This window comes from Taudactylus pleione, unplaced genomic scaffold (assembly GCF_031769625.1).
Source record: "Taudactylus pleione unplaced genomic scaffold, aTauple2 ptg000313l, whole genome shotgun sequence".
NCBI lineage: Eukaryota > Metazoa > Chordata > Amphibia > Anura > Myobatrachidae > Taudactylus > Taudactylus pleione.
In genome coordinates, this window is record NW_028284714.1 from 7,013,061 (window position 1) to 7,038,061 (window position 25,001).

At 38.9% G+C, this 25,001-nt stretch overlaps 1 protein-coding gene across 5 annotated transcripts in view; it reads left to right on the top strand.

Annotated features, from left to right (window-relative positions):
* NRXN2 (neurexin 2) overlaps positions 1 to 25,001 on the top strand; it is an 899,334-nt gene that overhangs the window by 863,255 nt on the left and 11,078 nt on the right. For all 5 annotated transcript variants that reach the window (XM_088442540.1, XM_088442541.1, XM_088442544.1 and 2 more), the window contains one exon: positions 23,377 to 23,455. In XM_088442540.1, the coding sequence (XP_088298666.1) occupies positions 23,377 to 23,455 (79 nt within the window). The remainder of the gene's footprint in view (positions 1 to 23,376; positions 23,456 to 25,001) is intronic.

The window sequence follows — 25,001 nt, forward strand, 5'->3', positions numbered from 1 at the left end:
GTGTCCTTAACTGATTTCAGTATTACAAGCTTATTCATTTAATGTACACTAAACCCCAAAATTAAAATGAAACCCTTAGAGTAAAATACAGGTTGTGGACAAGGAAAGGAATCGCCTTCACAAATGATAGACACTAAGCATATTGAAAGCAAGGTCGGTAGCACAGGTGTGGCTCCTGCATTATTTATACATATAATGTCTCAGCATGGTCAGCATTGTGTATAAAATTGCTGGACTGCTTCTGTCTATATAAATATGGCTGTAAGAAGAGATTTCAGTGATTAAAAAAAAGAGTGATTGTTGAGGTGCATTTGGCAGGAGCTTCAATGGCCGAAACAGCTTAATTGCTAAAGTGATGTGAATGGCCATGTACTGTATGCCTTACAGATATCAGCACAGGGCAAAGATTGGTGTATACACAAAGTCCTGGATAATTATAGCCATGCATACAATATTTAAATTATGGTTCCAATAGCATCACAAATGGCTTGACAAGAACTACACAGCCCAGGATATTGTTGTTGGGTTGCAGAGCCTAAACCACTCATCACACCTGCCAATGTATACTTGTGCCGTGATGCCAAATGCAAAAGCAATGGACTAAAAAGCAGTGTAAGAAGATGAAGCAGTGCACAGGTTCTCAAACTCGGTCCTCAGGACCCCACACAGTGCGTGTTTTCCAGATCTCCTCACAGAATCACAAGTGAAATAATTAGCTCCATCTGTGAATCTAGTAAAATGTGTCAGTGAGTAATGAATACACCTGTGCACCTGCTGGGTGACCTGGAAAAAGTGAACTGTTTGGGGTCCTGAGGACTGAGTTTGAGAAGCACTGAAGTAATGAAATGAGTCATCCTTCACAATGTTCTTGACAACGGACAAATACACAAATGGTTTCTACCACAGAGAGGGCTTCTGGTGGATTTGTCATGTTGTGGGATGTATTTTATGGCATGGCTGGGGTGCATCCATTCCAGTAGAAGGCAAGGTCAGTGCTAATCGGAATTTAATAATACTGAGTAATCATCACGGGACAAATCCCCTACAGTATCTACAGATCACATGTGGTCATACAATGAGTTGACGAGCATGTCACTGATGTTATACATATGTCATAGCCTATCAGTTACCAGATCTGGAACCAATAGTGCATTTATGGGATATTCTGTGATGATGCCTAAGACATCTTAAATCATAAACTGAGTGCCTTTCTTGTGGGAGAATGATAATGCATCGCTTCTGCATAACAAAGCCATTGTGCACAGAGTTTTGGGAGAATAGGCAAGTATGGTCCATAGTCAATTACAGCAGGAGAAGTCTCTCCCACATATTTAGGATTATGTGAAAATGCTGATTCTGAATACTTTTGTCTTGCCCTGACATCTGCCCTTGTGTATGAATAAATAAATCCAATCAATTTCTGAAAAGCTATCAGTCACTATCAGGAGAAGCACCCCCTGGAACATAGCTACCTGCTGCAGAGGATTGGAAGTGGTCATAAGGGTCATATTTAGTTCACTAAAATCTCCAATTTGTTTTTGGTGGTTTATATGCTCAGTAATACGCAACCTCCGATAGGCTGTATGTTTTTACTTTCCCTGTAAGTTTGTATAGTGAATTTAGATGAGGAAATGGTCTTATATAGTTCATCCTATTTATTTTATTCCTGCTGTGTTTTTCCATTCCAACCTATGTGTCCAGAAAATGGAATGTTGTATATTGTTGTGTAAATGAACATGACATATACTCATATTGTTTCCCATCACAGTTGGTTGTGTTGTTTTCTGAGGTCGCCTGTTTGAAGATTTATCTGCTTCTGTCTAAAATTGAGTTACTAGAGAATTCTTGTCGGTCTTTCCAAGTAAAAAGAAAGTGACTATCAAAACCATGTCCACAGGCAGAAAAAATTGTCTTAATAATTAAAATCAAAACATATGACGTACTCTCACAAAATCCCACTGGGGAAAGAGATTCTCAAACTGACACCACTATATTCACATGAGGTAACTACAAATGGAATACACCACAGAACTGCCAGTATAAAGCAAAGCTATAGAGTACTACAATATGTAGGCAATGAAATAATTCAGGAATAAACCTGGTTAAATGTTGTAAAAAAATTAAAATTAATTAATTCAGGCTTTTCATTTAAAGGTCTAATGAAAATTATAAAGTTCAGTTTTTTTTTTATTAACTTCAGTGGATAGTGGCTTAAAAAAATATATTTTTTTACTAGTTCTTCACTTCAGAAACACTATTTATTCAAGCAATTTATGGAAATGGGGAAACACATTATAATGTACTCTTGGCTACTTCTCCTGTGTATGGAAGTACAGTAACACATCTGTGTATTCACTGTACTCTGAACAGAACAGAACTCTCAACAGTACTAGAACAATGCTGTGAATTTAACTGATGACTCTTCCGAAATAATAAAGTATCAATGTTTAAACATTTTTGTTTAAAAAAAAGCAGAAATTCAGCAAATCTGTTGATATGGAAAAATCAGGCACTGTAAAGGTGGGCATCCACTGTACAATTTTCTGTCAGATATCTGTCCAATCTGGCTGGTTGGAATGAAAACCTGGTAATGTATGGGAGCAAATAACAGTCGATCATATGGTATTAAACACTGAAAAAAAGGACAAAAAAATTGTTCAAATTGGTTAAATTTGTGTTTTAAGTTTTAACCAATTTGATTGATCAACCATCTTTGGCTATTTTCCAGTGTTTGTGAGCAAATGGACAATTGTCATTTGCTCCCATGCATTACCAGGTTTTCATTCCAACCGGCCAGATTGGACAGATATCTGACAGAAAATTGTATAGTGGATGCCCAGCTTAACTTATTCCCCAGAATCAGCTAAAATAGATGCTTGTTGCTATGCTTAGTTTATTCTTGAAAATACCATAGAGATTCTCTCAATATTATTTTTCTATTCATATAAGAAGAAAAATATATTCAGATTATTCCCATCACAAAGAGGAAAGGTGTACCCAAGGCACCAGCAAACAAATAATAGGCATAAAGTCACAAAGTACAATCCAGTTCTCAGAATGTGTCTAAATAAATACACAGCTATATATATATATATATATATATATATATATATATATACACAGTATATGTGGGCATTTAAAGGAATGCCAATCTATATGATGGCATTTTGATATTTTTACTAAGACATATGAATTTATTTTAGGGTTAATTCTTCCAGTTAAAATATTTAGTCAGCCATGGTAAAATTAATTCAGCTAGGGATATAAAAATGGAAATAGCAGTCATAATTTCTCCCTCATGGTTCTTCCCAAAATGACACTGTATGAATAAAATGTAATAGATTTAAGTTGGAGCGCCTATATTTCCAATATTCAAAAAATATATAAAATCCAACTCATGGTTAATTCATTTAATAAACATTAAAAAGCATATACTATATATTCTATCACATATAAAATCTCTGTTCAAAAGTACGGTAGATGTAACAATTTATGAAATTGTGGCTCAGTAGAAAAGAATGTAACATATATTAATCTAACTGGAAACAATCTAATAGACAGAGCAACATTTCAAAGGGCTTCTAAAATTAAAAGCACTTTTCTCTCACTTAGGGCTGAATTCAATTAGAGGCGAAAAGGCGAAATAGACGAAAAAGTTTAGCCTATTGCCGCTTTTAACCTGTTTGTGTCTTTTCGCTGTATTCAATTCCAGGACCAGCTCACCTAAGTGGAAAATCAATAGGCACAAACAGGCGGAAAAGTTTCTCAACTAAATGGCAGGCGAAAAGTTGTGCAAAATCTCTATTTTGGGGTACAAATATGGGGAATTGATTCAGAACCCTTTGGACACCCACCTTAATGATAAAGTAGCCCAAAAAAACCTTAAAACACCCCAAAAAAGACATGTCATTTTTGGGGTGCAAATGTAAAAAGTATGTTGGGAAAGGATTTAAAGTAGCGAAATAGGTATTTTATTAGGGCTAATAGTACACATCTGTAGTGATTTCTTATGTTAGTGCGTCTTTTTCTGGGGTTCAGACTGATTCCCCCAATATAATCAGTACTTTCCGTATGCATTCACCTATTTGTCTTTTCGTCTGTTCTGCAATTGAATACGATGAATCGCGGCGACGCGTATGCCACAAAATTGCATCTCAAAAAGGCAAATGCGGCAGAAAGTGCACCAGGTGAAAAGTTTCCACCTTTTTGCATCTAATTGAATTATTGAATTTGGCCCTTGGTTCATAAGAGCATATGTTGGTATTATTTAACAGATCAATGCAATTTAAAATCTCTATAAAATTCTGCATCTTTTTAAAATGATATATAGCGATGCAGTGTAGATATATAGTATACAACCTATTCTAGGTATCCAGCTCCAAGTTTTGCATGAGAGGAGTGTATAAGGAGGCTGGGATTAGAATAGCAGAGTGGAGTTTGTGTACTGCCGGGTGTGGGTGCTGGCAATTAGCTGTTTTCCCTGCCTTTAATTAAACCACTCCTCCGCTCACCCGATTACAACACTGCACCCACAGCCAAATGTTCCCTGTAGTACTCACTTCTTGGTGTCCAAGGCCGCACTTTGGTACACTTGTTGCACTTTGGCCCTCGAGGCCGCACTTCAGCCCTCAAGCCCGCACCTTGCCACACCAGTCACACCTCAGCGATCAAGGCGCACCTTGCCTCACAAGTCACACCTAGACCCTCAAGGTCACTACTTCACATTCTGGTCTCATTACAGACGACTACCATTGTGACCTTATCAGCCTGTACCACCATCAGCCGCTACTCATCCATTGATCATCAGGATTGTCGTGTAAGCCCCTACTGTCCTGAGTCTAAGACCAGGTGGGCACCTAAGTACTGGTGAGCGTATCCAGCTCTAAGGGAACAGTGGGTGACTGTTATTGGCAGAAGACCTCACTGTCATGACTCTAGGGGTCTTACATGGTGGTTCCTTGTTGATCGTAACAGTGGCCTAGTATGACCCAAAATGTTGTCTTTAATAAAAATGATTAAACAATTGTGATTGTTTGTTATATCTGGAGTTATTCAGGTATTGGCAGTGATATCCATTACTATTGGTTTGATAGAGGTCATAGGAGGCCTCCCAAAATGACCAATAACTGGTGAGACTAAATTGTTTTGGGTTAGAGCACCATGCCCTGTGCTTTTCTTCCTCAATGCTTACACTTACTTCATCCACCAACTTACTGGTTCTGGGCCTTACTGCCCTCGATGAACCATCTTAAGCGATATTGGGTAGAAACTGTTCTGATTCAGAAGCTGATTTTGGCTCACTGTCAGTAATTATTACACAATGCTGGCTCCATACTGTGGGGTTGATACCGAGTTGCATGCTTTGCAGACAGATTTCACAATTTGTACAAACTGCGCATGCATTGGAGCCAAGTGCACACATCTATGAGTGATCAGAGTTGTGTGTGTCTCAGTTTAATCTCACTTGCTTTTGAATTGGCCAAACTGGATGGCAATGGGCATTTGCACTTAGGTTACATATTCTGACAGTATATTGGGGGCGTATAAGCAGAGTTACGGACTAATTAGAGATGACCATATGCAGAAATACATTTGATTCAGACACATCTCTTGCACCAAGCATGAGCTGGTGCAAGTCCACACTGACAGCGATAATGGCTACATCTACAAACAAATTAATGGGGGCTATGAGACCACAAATATACTGGCAACTCTGATTACAGACAAACATCCTCATTTCTTTTCAAGCATTATGTCCCAGCACACATGTGCCTGCAACTCTGAATCAGACCCTGCATCTCGAGCCTTCCATTTTTATCAATATAGTAAATCAAACATAGGTAGATAAAACTAATAGCTAACCCAAATGTTAACTAATTAGTCAAAAAACAAACATAAATGTATTAATTATTACATGCATGTAAGACACAGGCAAATGAATCTAAGCTGTTCTCATTTTAAAGGATACAGTAATTTTTTTTATAAGCAAACTCTTGGTAATCACTTAGAAAAGCCTTACTTAAGACATACCTCCCTTTACAAACTGTACCTCAACAGCAAGGTATGAAAAAAAGAGCTTGACTTGATGGTGCTATTTGAATGCATCAAAAGTGTGAAGATGCTAATTGCACCACTAATTGTCCATCCGATCATTGAGGTGGTGCAGGCTTTCATGAAGGTAATAGCTAGTGCCGAAAAATTTCAATAAAAAATGAAAATGTGACTCAAAAGAATAGGCGCTAAAATTATATTATGTTCCTTTATGGATGATGCTGATGACCATCAAGGAAAATCTGAAGTGCTGAAGTGTCTCACTCATCGAGGTCCTCCAATGTATACGTGATGTCATAAAACAGAAAAATATAGATATGTGTAATAAAGTTTTATCACTCCAATGTAGGCAACAAAGATGTAAAATAATTTTTGAAGGTGTAGTAGGTTCAAGTGAAGCAAGCATACCCCAACTCACACTGAATAGTGTAATTTCTCACGTATCAAGGTTCTTTTTTTTTCCCTCCTCCACCACTCTCTTTAAAGAGACAAGTGTCCCATATTGAAAATTTCACAAAAGGGAATAGGCTAGCGTACTCAACTCACTAGAAATAAAGTTGTTTTAAACACATCAAGGTTTCTTTAAAGGAGCTGTAAGGATAAAATGGGCGGACCCCACTCACGATAAATGTGGATGATTTCAAGCATGTAGCGGTTTCTTTTGTGTGTATCCAAAAAAGATTGATAAATTGGTAAAATTCAAATCCACATCTGGTTTATTGGTACAGCGAAAAAAATCCATACAATGGGAATACAAAAAAATTCAAAAGACCAAATCTAATAAAAATGTAAAAAGACGACTTTAAAAATGAAAACAAAAGATAAATCAAAAAAGAAAAAGAATAAACAGTTTGTGTATATAGTTGTTTGTACAAAACTTTTTGGAGTCCAAAATAAGATTAAATCCAACGAATAAAAAAACTGGCAAACCTGGTTGGTTTTTCAAAGGATTGCTGTTCACACACTTGGTTTTGACAAACCAAGTAAATCCAAATTTATTGGATTTGGTCTTTTGAATTTTTTTGTATTCCCATTGTATGTTTTTTTTCCCTGTACCAATAAACCAGATGTGGATTTGAATTTTACCAATTTATCAATCTTTTTTGGATACACACAAAAGAAACCGCTACATGCTTGAAATCAGCCACATTTACCGTGAGTGGGGTACGCCCATTTTATCCTTACAGCTCCTTTAAAGAAACCTTGATGTGCTTAAAACAACTATATTTCTAGTGAGTAGGGTACGCTAGCCTATTCCCTTTTGTGAAATTTTGAATATGGGGCACTTGTCTCTTTAAAGAGAGTGGTGGAGGAGGGGAAAAAAAAAGAAACCTTGATACGTGAGAAATTACACTATTCAGTGTGAGTTGGGGTACGTTTGCTTCACTTGACCATACTACACCTTCAAGAATTCTTTTACATCTTTGTTGCCTATATTGGAGTGATAAAACTTTATTACACATATGCATATTTTTTCTGTTTTATGACATCACGTATACATTGGAGGACCTTGATGAGAGAGACACTTCAGCACTTCAGATTTTCCTTGATGGTCACCAGCATCTTCCATAAAGGAATGCAATATTATTTTAGTGCCTATTCTTTTGAGTCACATGTTAATTTTTTATTGAAGTTGCATTTTGAAATTGGGTGAAAATTTCTTATGTTGAATCATTCTATGGGCTGCTTCTTTTGCGCCAGTTACCGAGGGTTTGACTTTTTTTATATATTCCTGAAGAATTGTTTGCTCTACTTTGAGTCTCGGAGGCCTCACCCTAATCTTGGGTTCTCCCAGACTTTCCTGAGATAATTTTGAGGGATTGCAGTGAGAAAATATGTCACATTTATAAACACAAATTTACTGTGGTTCCTGCGATTACATATCACAGTGGGCACAGTGATTACATATCAAGTAACTATGATCCATGGGCAATTCACTATAACATTAGCAGAACTTCTTCTATTGCTAAAAGTACATTGACTACTGCGATCTCAGTCACTGCACAGGCCGGGCTTCACTGCTCATGGCCCTTGTGTAGCTAATGTGACAGATGTTTAGCGCATAGCCGTAATTAGACTTTTTGGTGCCCTGTGCCAGAGAGAGCATTGCCCCCCCCCCTTCATTTTTTAAATAGGGACATAAGATAGTGCACCTGAAGGGTGGGGAAGGGCCAGGGATGAGATAGGGGTACTCAGTGCTGGACTGAGGCATGAAGGGACCAACAGAGGAAGGCAATGGTAGGGGCCCATGCTTAAAGGGTGTGGCCAACCTCCAGAGGGGTGTGGACAGCCACCACAGAGGCTTGGCTAACCATTATAGAGGACATAGCCTACAGACAACATGGATACTACAGTGCATGGTCTGTTCATCCGTGTTCCGGCTCTATCAAGTGACTCTGTAATAGAGTAACAATGTATAATTCAAGTGCACTGTTTGAAACCTGCCTTTAAAAGAGAAGGTGGAGCCCTCAGGCAGTGGAACCCACCAGGGATTTCCCCTGTACCCATGTGGGCCAGTCCAACCCTGGAGGTACTCCTGGGGCAGCCAGAAGATGCTGGGGATAAAAAAAAAGGAAGCTACAAGTAAGAATGATAATAAATAAAAAAATTGACAGGCCCAAACAGAGCCCCCTGCTCTGCGGTGCAGTCGCACTACCCTAATTATGGCCCTGTTTAGTGGCATTGCTACATCATTGCCTAACAGATAGAGCAAGGTCTAGACTCTAGAACAACATTTGGATGTTTTATTGCAGGTTATTATTACATCCCAAATGACACTCAGGTGTATATTTACTAAAGTGTGAGTTTTTAGAAGTAGAGTTGTTGTCAGATTGTCATTATCATTTATCTAACACCTTCTAGAAGATAATATTAGAATATGATTGGTTGCTATGGGCAACAACTCCTCTTCTAAAAACTGGAGTTCAGTTCAAAAGATACTATCTTGGGCCCATCTGACCCAGGGGCGTATTTATAATAGGTGCAGTGTGTGTGGTGCACATGGGCCCCCGGGTCCAGGGGGAGCCCGCACCGCACACCAAACACCCATATTATCTAAAACTTACCTCTCCAAAATCCTGTGTCGGGTGTCTCAGCGCTGCTCAAAATAGGGAAAATGGCCACCGCGCCATTTCCCCAGTGATCTGCACATGTAAGTAGACTCTGGGCACACTCTAGTGCCCACAGTCCATTGATGCTGCCAGCCGCCAGGGAAAGAGGAGGTAGCCTCGGATGGGGAATGCACACAGGCCGTCTCTTCTCTTAAGACGCTCCTGATCTGACCATACAACCTTTTGCCACATAGCATCAAACTCTTCCAAGTGTCTTTTGCAAAGCGCACTCAAGACTTAAGGTGCGTACACACTTGGCGATATTACTGAGTGATTGCACAATTACGACATCGTAATCATGCAATCGTTCAGTAATCGTGCACTATGATGTCGGAAACGACCAGCGATGAGCTCTCCTGCTGGTCGTTTCCGATATCTATCATCACCTGAGCATGCAGGCCAATCTGCAGATAACGACAGATTGGCCATGTTCACGAATGATGGAGGGTGCCTACACTGAACGACATATCGTTCAGTGTAGTTACTACAGGGGATCATTAACGACTGTACAATTACGATGCCGTAATCGTACTATCTTTCCTAATCGCCTATTGTGTACCCACCTTAAGTGTGGCTTTTTGAAAAGAGTCTTTTTTGCTTGTAACCCTGCCATACCCAGCTTTGTGAAAAGCTTATAAGATAGTTGTCACATGTACAGTTGGACCAATCTCAGCTATAAAGACTTGTAAGTTCTTCAAAGTAGCTGTTGGTGTCTTGATAGCTTCCTTATTCAATATACTCCTGGTTTTGTGCCAGTTTTCAGGAACGGCCTGTTTTAGGCAAGGTGTCAGTGGCGCCATACAATTTCCATATCTTAACAATGCTTTGAACTGTACTTGGAAAGTTACAGGCTTTGAAATGTTTTGTATCCTTCACCTAACTTGTGCCTTTCCACAATTTTATCCCAAAGCCCTTTTTGAAAGCACCTATCCAACCATGGTGAATTCTTTACATTACCATGCTCTGCAGGTAGTGGAATTCTCAAGGAACAGCCTCATTTATATGGATGTAATCAATTGAGGTCAGGTGGTGGTAAATTAGTCTGTTGTGTGATCTGGAAGGTCATTGTTTGTACCTGAGCAAATTTATAATGATAACTCTAAGGGTATGATTATTTAGGCAAGTCAGGTATTTTAGGGATTAAATTATATTATTTGCTAATATTTTGTGTAAAAGTTATTTCACTTTCATGTTGAGGGTTATACAGTAATGTGTAAATAAACCTTTATTTTCCAGAGTGTAATGTTACAAAAGGTAAGGATTTTTACAGGGTATGGGGATTTTTTTTATAGCCACTGTATCTGTAATATTTATTAGTTCTTGGAACAGGAATAACAACCAGAATTACATGCAGCCAACTTGATTTCAGTGGAAATATTAGCCAGCATTCTCTATTCTCACATTTGAATGAGTTTACAGGAGAGTCTTTTTTTTCCATAACACATACAGTAATTCTATGTCACTGCATATAAAAGATATAAGAAGCCAATAAAGAACCTTCTCTTAAGAGGCCCATTCATCATTCCTTAAAGTAGGTGAAAAAATTGATTTTCACCTTCTTTTGTAGGAATTAAGTATTAGGGCTATTCTCTCTTGCTTACCTTGCAGTCCTGATACTGTCCAAAGTTCCTATACATTGGTATGGGGAACATCATTAATCAAACTCTGAAAACTGGAAGCCCTCCGCCCTGCGTCCTCTCTGGCAGTGCACATGCGTGAACTTAGTTCACACATTCGCTCTAACATTGTTGGGTCAGGCCTGACAGTGTAATGTTCCTCCACCTGTGGTGGTAGGTATCATGGGGATGGCTGCTGTTTAGACCAGCCATCCCGGCAGTGAAGCAATATTGAATTGCTCTTGTAATATGGTATTGCAATTCACAGCAAGTCAAATAACAAAGTATCAGGTGGGTCTTAGGGGCATATTGATGAATGTGTCCACATATATTTCCCTTTTTTAAAATAATTTTCTTAAACTATCTCTTTCCAGATATACATATTTGCAATAAAACATGGTAGCATTGAACTTTAGTTTAGAATATATCACATTATTTAATCTTCTTTTGAGTATTGTAGTTTATTTGAGGTTATATACACTGCTATGAAACTTAATTTTCTGTTACCTTTTCTGCAATTGCCAACTTTATGGAAGCAGGACCATTAGTTGCTTTCACTACACTACAGGAGCAGCTAGTGGTTGAATCCTGCTTCCATATAGTTGATAGCTGGAGAGAAGCTAAAACAAAATTATGGGGGAGATTTATCAAAGCTTGGAGAGGAATAAGTGAAAAGAGTTACAGTACAAACCAATCAGCTTCTAAGTGTCATTTTTACAGGCTGTATTTGAAAAATTAACGTTACTGTAGGAGCTGATTGGTTGGTACTTAGGGGTCTATTTACTAAGTAGTGTTAGGAGACAGAGTGAAAAGTGATAAGATAGTGATAAGGTGCCAGCCAATCAGCTCCCAACTGTCATTTTTAAAACCCAGCCTGTGAGATGGCAGTTGGGAGCTGATTGGCTGGCACCTTATCACTTTTCACTCTGTCTCCTAACACTGCTTAGTAAATAGACCCTTTAATCTCTCTCCAAGCTTTGATAAATCTCCCCTGTGTTTGAAGTGGGAGATAAATGTTATAGTAATGTGAGAGTGAGATTTTGGCCTGACTGATGAACTATAGTGATAGTTTTGAAGGTTTGTCAATATCTATTTTTGTATTGCATCACTGCATGTCTAATTCCACTTTATACAAGGCTTTTCAATAGCAGCTAATTTGCATTGCCACCTATGGTTATAATCAAGGGTTCCTGATTCATTACAATCTGTAATAGGTGCTATTTATTTCCAGGTGTGTGCTAGAAAATGGAAAGTCTTTTTATCGACATGAGATTTAATTCTATATAAGAGTTTGCCTACCCTCCCTTTTCTCCTACTAAACATAAAACATATCAACCAGCCTTTGGAGTTTAACCATAACCTTTAGTATATATTATTAATGGAAAATTACACGTAAGTTAGGCTAACAGAATGATAGACAAGTCTACTATATTTTATGGTATTTATTTAGCTTATTGATCAAATTACTCAGTGCTGTACAAAGAATATCATTCCAATCAGTCCATACCCTCTGTAGCTCAGTCTACATTCCCTACCACACACATTAGTAGTTACCATATTATAGAAAGTCAGTTAACCCAAAGCGCAAACACTGAATCAAACCTTTACCTCAGAGCTGAAATGTAGCAATACTAGCCAATGTGCATCTGGGCTGCCCGACATATACAAATGTTGATTTCTGAAAGACTTATGAGGACATTATCAAAGTCTCTTGTTTCCATAAACATTGAAATAGCAGAACCATTCATTTAGGTATACTCAGTGGCCACTGCTTGTCTATCTAACCACTAAAGGTGCATACACACATAACGATTTTTTTAACGATTTTTCGATAACGACGTGGTTATCATTAAATCGTTCAAAAAAATCGTTCAGTTTATGAGTTATTACGATGAACGATAATCACAAATGCGCACTCCTGTTTGTAGTTATCGTTCATCGTCCATTTCAGACTATCCAACATGATGATTTTCATTAAGGGAAGGAACATTATGCGTTCATCGTTCAAAAAATCGTACATTACACTTCAAAAAATTGTTCACTTTTTCAAGGGAAAATCTGACAGAAAATCGTTGGTTACAAAATTGTTACATGTGTATGCACCTTAAGTGATAAGTTGCCACAAATAAATTTGTCTCCACTGCAGAAGTCATAGCAAAGCCCCGGGCAAGAGGCATAACTAGGGTAAACGGCACCGAGGGTAAATCCAAAAATTTTCTTTAAGTATCTGATAGGTAGGGGTAGTAGTAGCGACACATGGTAGCTGGGGGAGGGGGTGGGGGTGAAGACGGTAGTGGTAGGAGAGACTGGGTAGGGGTAGTAGCAACACATGGCAGCTGGGGGAGGTGGTGGGAGTGATGGTGGTATTGGTAGGAGGGACGGGGTAGGGGTAGTAGTAAGGACAGGCTAAGACTCCATGGGGCCCTAGGCAAGATACTGGTATGGGTCCTACCTCTCTCTTTTGTTCCTGCAAGAATGTTTCTGTATATCAAGGTTATCTATCAAATCATTTAAAAAAATGCATCAAGGTTCAATATGTTTAAGTAGACTGTCCTGCCTGTCCCCTCAGAGTCAGACCTAGTACATTAATAACAGGAAAACTTCTCATATCAGAAACACCACACTGTAACCAGCCAACTATGGGCCTAATTCAGAGTTGAACGCTAATGTTACAGCAGCTGTGAAGGTGTAAAGTGAGACGTACACCTGAGCCATCACAGCTGTCCACAACTGCAAACACATATGCAGCCTCGGGCACAGATCATACAAACATCGACATCCTGAGTGAGCCTATGGTCATGAATGTCTGCTGTAACTGAGATACCGGAGCCATGTTTCCTGCATACAGGATCGCAGTCGGTGGCTGGTACACGCCCTAAAAATGGTCCTGACACACCCAAAACATTTTTTCCCCACTCCCCGTTACCTCTCATAAAATGTCCCCTGTCTGGCAATCACTTGCTAATAAATCACCTGTGCTAGCTTATCCCACAATTCAATCACCTCGTATGCGCATTGCAGCTGTTACACATGTATACTTAACCGATAATCGCTCAACTGTGTGAACTTCTGCATTGCGCACAACTCTGAATCAGGCCCTATATATATTTGTGGGTGCCAAGATCACAAACCAGACCATTATACGCAAAATACTGGTACTAATAGAGTGGCATAAATTATCACAGTAATGTCACAGTAAAGTACTATAGATAGACAGTGTCTGATAGAGAGACCTGTACACTGTCTGCTAATAAGAGTTTTTACTCTCCAGCTCACAAGAACCTATACCTATGGGCCGTATTCAATTAGCTGCAAAAAGCTGTTTTCGCCCTTTTTATGCAAAAATTTTGCTTGAAAATGTATCTCCGTATTCAGTTCGTCCATTTTCGCCTATGTGGAAAGTCAGGACACTGATATAGGTGAAACTTTTTCTCCACAGAATAGCAGGAGAAAAAAAGTGTCAAATCTATATTTTGGTGTGCAGATGTTGGGAAACCTTTCAGAACCCTTGGTACACCCCCCCTCCCCCCAAAGAACAATTCACCCCCCCCCAAAAAAAATTAAATTCCAGGAACACTCTAAAAAACACCTTAGAAATATGGGGCGAAAATTAAAAAAGTGGGTGGACAACTCCAAAAGATAACAGGAATAAGCTTCCCTGGGGGTGCTCTAAGAAGGTGCTAAGTGTTTTTGGGATTGCAGGTGCTTGTATGACGGAGGAATTTCACTTTTTCTTAAACTTCACTTTAGAGACATAAAAATATGCTAGTACCCATTTTCAAGTACCCCAAATTTGATAGGACTACTTATTTTCACCACAAAATACTGCTTAATGCCATTCCTCACCACTTTTGCAAGGACGCTAATAACAAGGATTTTGAACAACTATAGTACCCCAAATAGTTTTATTAGGACTATTGGAACACTTCTACATTGATCCCAAATGTTAGTGCATCTTTTTGGGGGGTTCAGGATGATTTCCCCAATTCTGACAGTACTTTCCGCCTGTTCTGCATTCACCGCTTGTCGCTTTCGCCTGTTTAGGAATTGAATACAGCAAAAAGCAGGGAGGAGCACGATAAGTTTCGCGTCCAAAACACGCGATGTAGGTGAAAAGTCGGGTAGGCGGAACTTATTCGTGGATGCAAAACTTATTGAATTTGGCCCATAGTTTGATATTAGAAAGAACTACAAATTATTTGTAAATATTGCAGCTTTTTGGATACATAATATCCAGAATTATCTCAGCAGCAGGCAAACTCTGCATTAGAGAAAGCTGAATCCTAACAACCTATTCAGAGTTTGTCACTGAAATAGAAACTTGTACAGTATGTCACTTTCCCCATAGTGGTATTACAGGATTCACCGTCAGGTTCTCCTAACTAACTACATTATTCTCACTTTTTGTTTCTATTATTCACTTTCACTCATGTGGATATTTTTGTATCGGTTTTAATTAAATATATTGCCGTACCTTTATTAAATACTTTGTTATATATATGGACCATCACATTTAATGATTTTAACTAGAAAAACATTAAAAGTATTTTTTTTAATCACAAATAATGAGGGTTTAGGTGCCTCATAACATGTATACCTTTTTTTGTTCAGTTCATTAATTAGGAATCAATTGGTTCATGCATTCAAATGTAAATAATGTCACTATTGTCCTGCTTGGAGACATATCTTCAGACATTACATTAGCATCTTTACATCTTCACATTTTGTGTTTTTGTATTTTGTTTTATATAGTTGTTTCCACAGGGGTGTTAGTACTATCGCATAAGGGGTCTTGTTACTCAGGGTCCCCTATTCATTACTGGCCCTGGCTTGCTTCACCATTGGCATTTTACCTGGACCTCCAGATGACAGGCAACTGTATATTACAGATGTTCTCTGTATTGCATAGTGTTCACCAGAATGCTCTACGTATTGCATAATAATTTGTAGAAAATTCTCTGCAGGGCTGCCGAAAGCTTTGCCGGGCCCAGGTACAGTACAGGGAGAGAGCGTTGCCAACCCAGGTAGGTGTGACCAGGCCCCTTCCTTACACTAAAAACCCTTAAGAATGCGGCCTTAAAGTGGCCATGTGCACCGCACAAGGGGTGCCTCGTGTCGGTGCGCAATCGCTGTTCCCCACTCATATAGAGAGAGAGAACTGATCGCTGTAGCAGCAGCTTCTTTGCTGGGCTGGGGAGAGAGGCTGCTGCAGCAGCTGTAGTTAGTCTTCTCTCTCCCAGCCCGAACTAAAGTAGCGGTGGAGGTGGGGGGCAGGCTGCAGGACTCAGCCCCCCACCGGGCCCCTCCAACATGCCTGGGCCCGGGAAAATAGTACGTGCCCCCCTCTCTCAGTTCTCTGTACTGCATGTTATCACTAAATTGCCTTCTGTAATGTATATGTGCCAATAGAAGACTCTCTGAATTATGATTTGGACACTCAAATAAACTCTGCATTGAACATTAGCAGTAGTGTTGTATTCAATCATAACTCTCTGAATATCAACATATCCCATATTTCTTTGGCTCTTTATACCAGCATCATAATAGATATTAAATATGTCTATCCAATAAAAATAATAGAGAAGATTATTATTGTTACCTTAATTTTTAAAAGAACTAACATGCTATGCAGCATTGTAGTATGAGGGGATCTTAGGGCCCGATTCAAAGATTTATGGAGCTTTGATGTTCTGCGCTTGCACAGGATCCGCTCATGCGCGTGTGCAAATCTGGTCCTGTGACACCAATTTTTTTCAGGGCCTGGATTTGCCAGACAGCCTGAGTAACCTGAGATGTCTGATGGCCACCCGATGTTCACATAGAGGATACAATGCTCTGGCTTTGGACGCAGTCAGCGGATCACAGAAGCCAACAGTGGGCGTATTTTAACACAAGACACCTTCTGTGGCTGCATATTTTAGCCCAGCCGCTGCATACAAAGACACAATGGTGGTGCCTTTAGCGTACATCTATGAATCAGGCCCTTAGTACAAGCAAATGACATACAAAGACATGAAACAATCAAACCATTAGTCCTCTGAATATTGAGATACTGCGAGACTAAATTATTTTTTATTATTGGAAGTGTGATTTCTGTTTTTATTGATTGTTTTCTATATGTAAATGGGATTATACTAGGTCCTTTCTATGTGTTATCTTTGAGCTCTATTACTAAAGAACATGAATATGGAGAGCAGTCCATGGAGTTACTGTGCGTTATCAGATAAGTCTTACATGTTTTACATTTTGTTGTTGATATTACACTTTGGTATATATTGTTACCCTATTGCACTAGTAGGCACCCTTGTTTCTTATTTCTTCAAATATGTATACATTGTTTGAGACATAAAAATATATAGATAAATTAAGAATGAAAGGAGACATAAATATTTGATATTTGCAGTGGGAATACACAATGGGAGATAAGTGTGAGGATGACTTTTGTTTTGTTTAATATATTTACAGTAGTAGTAGGCAACAAAAGTCAGTTTAGGGATCACATAATAATCAGGGATCACATAATAATCAGGAATCACATAATAATCAACAGCAATTAATATTTACCTACTAACTTTCAGCATGGGTAAAATAATTGGTTAAGGTTATGTGAATAGCGGGAGACATAACATTTAGATTAACAAATACATAAATATATAATGAATAAAGTGAAGTGTAAAAGCTGTGAAATGAGAAAAAAGTACAGTAATCAATAAAAGCTGTATTACTGTATGGAAGCAAGCTTGAAAATCAGGTAGAGATATCAATCAACAGTTCATGGAATAAAGGAGTGGGGGGCACGTATAAATTACCGTATCTACAGTACTAACTATTTTTTTTGGGGGGGGGGGGGAGTAATGTGCAGAATGAAGTTGGAAAACTAGTGTTACAATAGACATTTGTGGGTAACAAAAAGGGAGAATTAGAGTCAAAATTATACTGTATGCTAGGTACTTTAATTAAATGGGATTAATGGGAGGGGGCCGGAAAAGGAGAGTTTATGTGGTGAATTGCTGATTGTGAATGATCGTTAACAGTTGTAAGGTTGGAAACAATGGTGAAAAAGGTTTATGTATGTAAATAATAAAGAGCTGTAAATCACTGGTGTTTTAGCAATGCTTCGAAAGAAGTGCTAAAGGCAGCTTATGTTATTACATAGTATGGTGGGACACAGATACAGTAGTTGATAACCGTGCTTACAGTAACTAGCAGATTTGGATTTAGACTAATTGCTGGTGCAGTCCCACCCTGAATGTGGCAAAGAATCACAGTGTAACGACCCTTACAATAAAGATGTTCCTGTACTGATGGTGAAGCCTTCTTTCTTCCATTCACATTGATGACATCTGCATTGTTCTTGGTACAAAAAGTTCATTATACAGGGTTCAGATTATTTGTACGTATTATTTAGGTCACCTCTAAGGTGCCTTTTTTCCAAGATAAATAAATGAAAATTTCTCCTACTGTACAGCCTTCCTAGATAGAGGTGCCCAAAATAATACTTCATATTTGAGATGTAGTCTAAATTACTTATGCCACGTTAATCCATGCATACATATTCATCCCCTTTTTATGCATCTCAGAATTCGATTTGCCTTCTTCCCAGTCAATCAGCTAGTTTGCTTATATTCTTTGCCACCTCAGTTTTGCCCAGTTGTATACCAGTTAATGTGCCAGTGGCATACATTTATTTACTTCACATTTAAACTGCCATTACACAGCCCAGTTTTACATTATTTCTAGATCTTTCTGTAGCAGGTTGATAATTTCTTTCTCCCCCATGTTAATAACTGTAAATCAGTCCCATCGGCAGATATGGAGAGTGATGAGCAGCCCACGTTCTAAGTCTCCTACAAGATCATTAATGAAAAGGATAGGGCCCAATATTAATCAATGTGACTACACCACTAATAACATTAGCTAATATTAAATATATTCCATCTATAAATTACCCCTAGGTTTCTATCATTCAACCAGTCATCTACTCATGTGCATACTTTTCCCTAGAGCTGATATAATCTGACTGAGTAACCAACACTTTTCCAAAACTCTAAATATATTGCATCAATTACACTTCCACGATCCAATTTGACATATTCCTCATGAATCCGTTATGGCACTGTGTTATTCCAATTATTTTCTGCAGTATAATTCAGAAACACTGATATCTTTATTTTTTACCATATCTCATTTTACCAGTCCTTCTAAACTGGGATGCGGTCATAATCCCGACCACTGGGATTCCAGCACCCAGAATGCCGGTGCCGGAATCCCGACACCTGTCAGAATCCCAGTGTTGGCATCCCAACTGCTGGAATCCTGAAGGTAATTATCAGGGTTAAGGGGAGGGTTAGCATTAGGGTTAGGGGTTAGGTTAGGCACTAAGGGGTAGGGTTAGGCTTAGGTTACGGGGAGGGGGAGGGTTAGGTGTAGCGTGCACACTAGGGGGTGGAAGTTAGGTTCAAGCACTGGGGAGGGAGAGTTAGGATAGGAAGAGAGGGAGAGTTAGGATACCTACCGGCAGGTGTCGGTATTCTTACCCTGTTGGGAAGCAGGCGTCGGGATTCTGAGCGCTGGGATCACTAGCGCCGGCATCCCGTACCCAACCCTACTGATATGTTATGGTAATGAATTAATCCATAAATATAAATATGAGCAGGATGGTTGGTGTAATGGTTAGTATTACTGCCTCACAGTACAGGGGCCAAATGTAATAGAGTGAGAGTATAGAAAATGTGACAGTTTAGCAGTAAAACTCTCACACTAATACATTGATTGAGTTGTATTTTCAAAACAGGAAACACCTGAATGAGAGTTTAAATCTTGAGAGTTTTTTGAGGCTGAAAAACATGTAAGTTTTCCTGTTCTGTGACTTTATTACATTGGCTGAGTTAAACATTTTTGCCGTTTTCTCTCACATTTTGTAAACTCTCACCCTATCACATTTGGCAGCAGAGGTCTTGAGCTCAATTCCCAACACAGCGCTGTGTGGAGTTTTTACATTCTCCCCGTGCTTGCATGGGTTTCTTCCGGGTACTCCAGTTTAGTATAACAATCCAAATATATACTGGTTGGTCAATTTGCCTGTGTTAAGGAATATTGCTTGTAAACTCCACTGAGGCAGGGACTGATGTGAATGGCCAAATATTCTCTGTAAAGCGCTGCGGAATATGTGTGCGCTATATATAGACTGGTAATGAATAAGAAATAGGGGTGAAATTTAGTTCCTCTAACATACATATGTGGATGGATTCCATCTGGCACAAGGGTTTATCTTAATGTTGTTTATACGTAACTGCACCACCCTTTGTGTTAGACAAGTAATATTTAATGGTGCACATAGTTTCCTACGTTCCATGTATTTTTTAATAATGAATTTTCAGTACTTTCCAACTTTAACTGTTTAAATACTATCTTTATGCCCTTACTACCATCCTTACTTTCTTTAGCTACCAGATTGGTTGTCTTTTAGTCCTATAAAAGATGTTTTTTTTTTTAAATCTTTATTTTTGAAGCAATGAATGTTACAGCAACATATAGCAAACATATTATCAAATTACATATGGCACCAAGACGAATCAAAAAAAAATAAATTATAATACAGAGATTGTTGCATAAGGTCATTAATTCAACCAAATATCAGTAAAGATGTTGATTGTCCATATATGTACATATACAGTAACAGCATTTATTTATAATACTGAAATTACATTTTATGTCTGTGCTTTTATGGAAGAGTATGGGGTAAATGAAATAATTGGTGCAGGGGCGTTTCTAGAGAGGAGGGGGCCCGTGTGCAGTCTCCGACACGGTACCCCACCTCTCTGCCCGGCGGCCGGTAGCGCACTGAGCTGTGCGAGGCCAGGGCCGGAGTTATAGACTCTGGGCACTAGAGTGTGCCCAGAGTCTATAATAAATGCACAGGTCACCGGGAAAATGGCCGTGGCAGCCATTTTTCCTGTACTGCGCATGCGCAAACGACGGGAAAAATGGCCTCCACAGCCATTTTCCCATCGTTTTACAGAGCCGGTCCCCCGCGCCGACGTGGGACTTCGGAGAGGTAAGTAATATTATGGGTGCAGGGTGTGCGGTGCGGGGCCCCCCTGGACCCAGGGGCCCGTGTTCCCCGCACACCCTGCACCCATTATAGATACGCCCCTGCAGTGGTTCTTTTCAAAGATGCCATGTCTACCGGCGGTTTTGGCACAATTGGCTTCGTACTTACTATAATTGCCCCTTTAAACTAGGAGCTGAAACTGCTGCAGATGTGGTGACTTTGGAGAGCGCTGCTAAGTAAAATTATGCCCTACATGTTTCTATGCTTCTCTGGCCTGAATAAGCTTTGCCCTGCTAAAATTCATAGGTTCAAAATGTTTTATTGAACACACTTTTTGCCAGCACTCACTATATGTGCTACATCTGATTTTTGAGGAGGAAATCTGAGTTGTCACTGCAGTACTAAAGTAATTTTTGCAGGAGTGCTCCCCTTACAACCAAAATGCGGCAGTTCCAATACAGGCCAGGAACAAACCAGGGTTTCCACAATTGAAAAAAAGAATGTTGAAGACTTTTAAGACCAATATACAGTAGAAAATCAATTAATACACTATGGATAGCATTCCTTCATATTTACAATAAATTGTACATATTTGCTATGATTATACTCTGGACAATTAACAGCTTTGCAAAACATCAGGCCTGGCCAACCTGTGGCTCTCCAGCTGTTGTGAAACTACAAGTCCCAGCATGCCCTGCTACAGTTTTGCTATTAGGGAATGCCAAAACTGTTGCAGGGCATGCTGGGACTTGTAGTTTCGCAACAGCTGGAGAGCCACAGGTTGGTCAGGCCTGCACTACATGTTTAAAATTTACAAAAAAGCGGAATCTTGAAAAGAAATAACATTTTTACAAATGAAGCATCATACAGAACATAACATTTGACGGCAGATAAGAACCACTTGGCCCATTTAGTCTACCCCTTACTGTATATATGCCCAGAAGAACAATATAAATTGTACTTTGTTTAATTAAATATAAATAAAAGTAAAAAAACAGTAAGCCGAACTTGAACATGGGCTTGATTATAAATTGACTGTTTCATTTATTTTTTTAAATTAAATATGAGGACCATAATTATAGAGCAAATTGTTACATATAGTACTAATGTACAGATCACTGCTGTACATCAATAATAGTCATATAGTATGCATTTTGTAACATTGTATTATTGAAGAGAATGTACCATTAACACAGCCAAACCCAGTCGCATATGCGCTAGTAACTTTTTTCACTACATAATGTATTACTAACAATGAATGCTTGTTTGTTAAATTCCCTTAATTCAATAGTTACATTGCACAGTCACATTATAATTGTCCTGGAGCTGAAATAGAAACATTCATTATAATTACAAGCAGTGAATACATTTGTGCTCATTTTCTGTTTAGAAATGCCCGGCATAGATAATTATCTTTGTATAATCTAACATAGTAATAATTATCAGCGCACAATTATTTGCTTTTGTAGCAGACTGTATTTTTTTTTCCGTTCAATATGTACTAGTCAGTACCACTATGTGTACATATTCATTGTCATTACTTAGTGATATTTCTGTTAAGGAGAATCTACAGCAAAATACAATCGATGTCATATAGAAGAATAAAAAAATGCTAATAAATAATTAGAGAAAGGACAAGTTATAGTAGGTTTCATTAGCAGAGTGTACTGGATGTGTACCAGTGTACCTACTGTAGATGTTTGGGCCATTGCCCATCAAGGAGCACGCTTACTCTGCTCTCTGAAACCTAGAGGCGTGCCTAATTGGGCAGAGAGGTGGAAGAATCTGAAGAGCTGCATAGTGCAACAGTCTGTCACATGAAAGCCGGACCTCCTATAACTTCACTATCCCACCTTATAGTGAGTTCAACTTTTCAGTTTTATCAGGATCAGTTTTATCAGGATCAGTTTTATCACTTGACACAGTGGGGTGATTCAAAGGTCTGTTGGCGATGTGGGTTGCATCTGTTGGCGATGTGGGTACAAAGACGCACTATCGGCGCACCATTGGATCTTGCACTGGCCCTATGGCAGACACAGAATGTCAGAATGAACATCAAGACGTACAGAGGGAAACCATTGGCCACTTGCACCCGATAGTTTACTTGCATCCACCTTTGATTCACCCCCAGTGTCTGTAAAGTGTTTTACTAGAATGCTTGGAGTATGGCTAGAAATGTGCTTCTCTGCCAAGGTACAAACTGGAGGTACAAAATGCATTTAATTAAGATTATAGGTTGATTCCCCAAAGACCATGTCTTTTTGCAGATGGAAAATGGCTATGCATCCCTTCATGCCAATTTTTAGTGCTGCCAGAAGGGAGGTCATTCCCCGTTACTAGTAAGGGCATGACATGGCTTGAGGACATGGCTACACCCCTCTGGGTACACTCTGCTGACACTGCACAACTAGGGCGAGAACTTTGATTCTGACATTTTTTACACCATATGATGTCCTGACACTGTATTTGCTCTAGTGTAAGCATGCAGCATTACCTCAGTCACCTGCTTTTTGCAGTAACACGTATTTCCTTCATTTATTTTCAGAATTCTGACGATCTCCTTGTAGCATCAGCTGAGTGTCCTAGTGATGATGAAGATTTGGAAGAATGTGAGCCCAGTACTGGTAAGACTTAAACTATAACATTTCAGAAACAGTTTTAGCCAATAGAAAATTTCCTAGAGAAAACTAGACAGAAAACCATTTACAAGAAGAAAATTGAGATGACGTGCATAAGAGAGGGTAGATATCAAGCGAATTTTCTTGTATAGGAACTATATGGCAAAGAGTAATTAGAGAGGAGATATGTACTTACATATTTATATCACATAGGGGTGAGGCACTATGGGGCAGGTATATTAAGATACAGCAAGGTACTATGTATATTTACACAGTTTCTAAAAAAGAGGAAGGAAATATGATGTTTGTGAATATTAAGATATTATTAAGTTACTTCTCTAATAAGGCACTGTGAGACACTTATAATAAGATGTCTTAGGAAGAATATAATTGTATTGTAATAAAAGATAGCATAGCGATGCATTGAATGTTATACTGTACAGGAGAATGTGGTTATTGTTCTGCGGTTTTTGCGAGTTTGGCCATTAGATCATTAAGTGTCATACTGTAGTATACAAGATGTAATAGAGCAAAATAAGAGAACAGAGGACAAAATAATAGCAAAACACATATGGGGAAATTTATTAAATGGATTTACAAAAGAAGCCTGCACAAGAGAGCAGCCCCTGAAAATTAGCATGCAAAAATAGCATTTATAAATGCTGCACCAGGGCCAGCCCTGACCAATTCGGTGCCCTAGGCAAGATTTTAAGGCTGTCCTCCCAATAATGCCCGCAGGCCTACCGCCTGACTGTATGCCATGTGCAACATAAGATCACAAGAGCGGGTAAGGTCCCAGTGAGACACCCTTGACTCATCACCACCCTAGACCAGCAGTCTAGGGTGGTAATGACTCCAGGGTGTCCACACCTTATGTTGCACAGAGGGCTATTCTCTGCAATAGCCCTTTCCCAGAGGAGTCAGCGCCACACCTCACCTTGCCAAGCACCAGATCCTCTCCTGCCTCTCAGAGCTGGCTTGACTTTGCCGGCTATGTAATATCTGTATGATTAACATTAAGGGTTATGAATAGTGTTATGGTGAAGCTGCATTGCAACTAGGAAGAACAATCCAGAATAGTTTCAAGAGGAAGGGCTATGCACAGTTGACAACCTGATGCCAATTTAGTAAAATGACCATTAAAAAAATAATATATAGGTAATATCATATGAAGTTACCTGATTTCAGATATGGCCTCCTGAATTATAGGGAGTAACTTGTACTAGCCAATGTCACCAAACACATCAGAAAGAATTGCCAAAAAATAGAATTGTTTGTGACAGAGAATAAAGATGGAAATGCAGCTTGTCTGTCACACTGTAATACACACAAATATAAACACCCTTCCTGACAAGGCCATGCTTTATTTTCAAATTAAATTTTTATTGGTATAAGAGAAAATAATATAGCAACATGCATTATGAGAAGAAGAAAACAAAAACTTAAAAGGGAAAGGGAGGGAAAAAGGAGAAAAGTTCAAAACATGCATTCAAAAAGAAATCAAATAATTTACTTACAAAAACCACACATTCTAACAATATGAAATAATAAT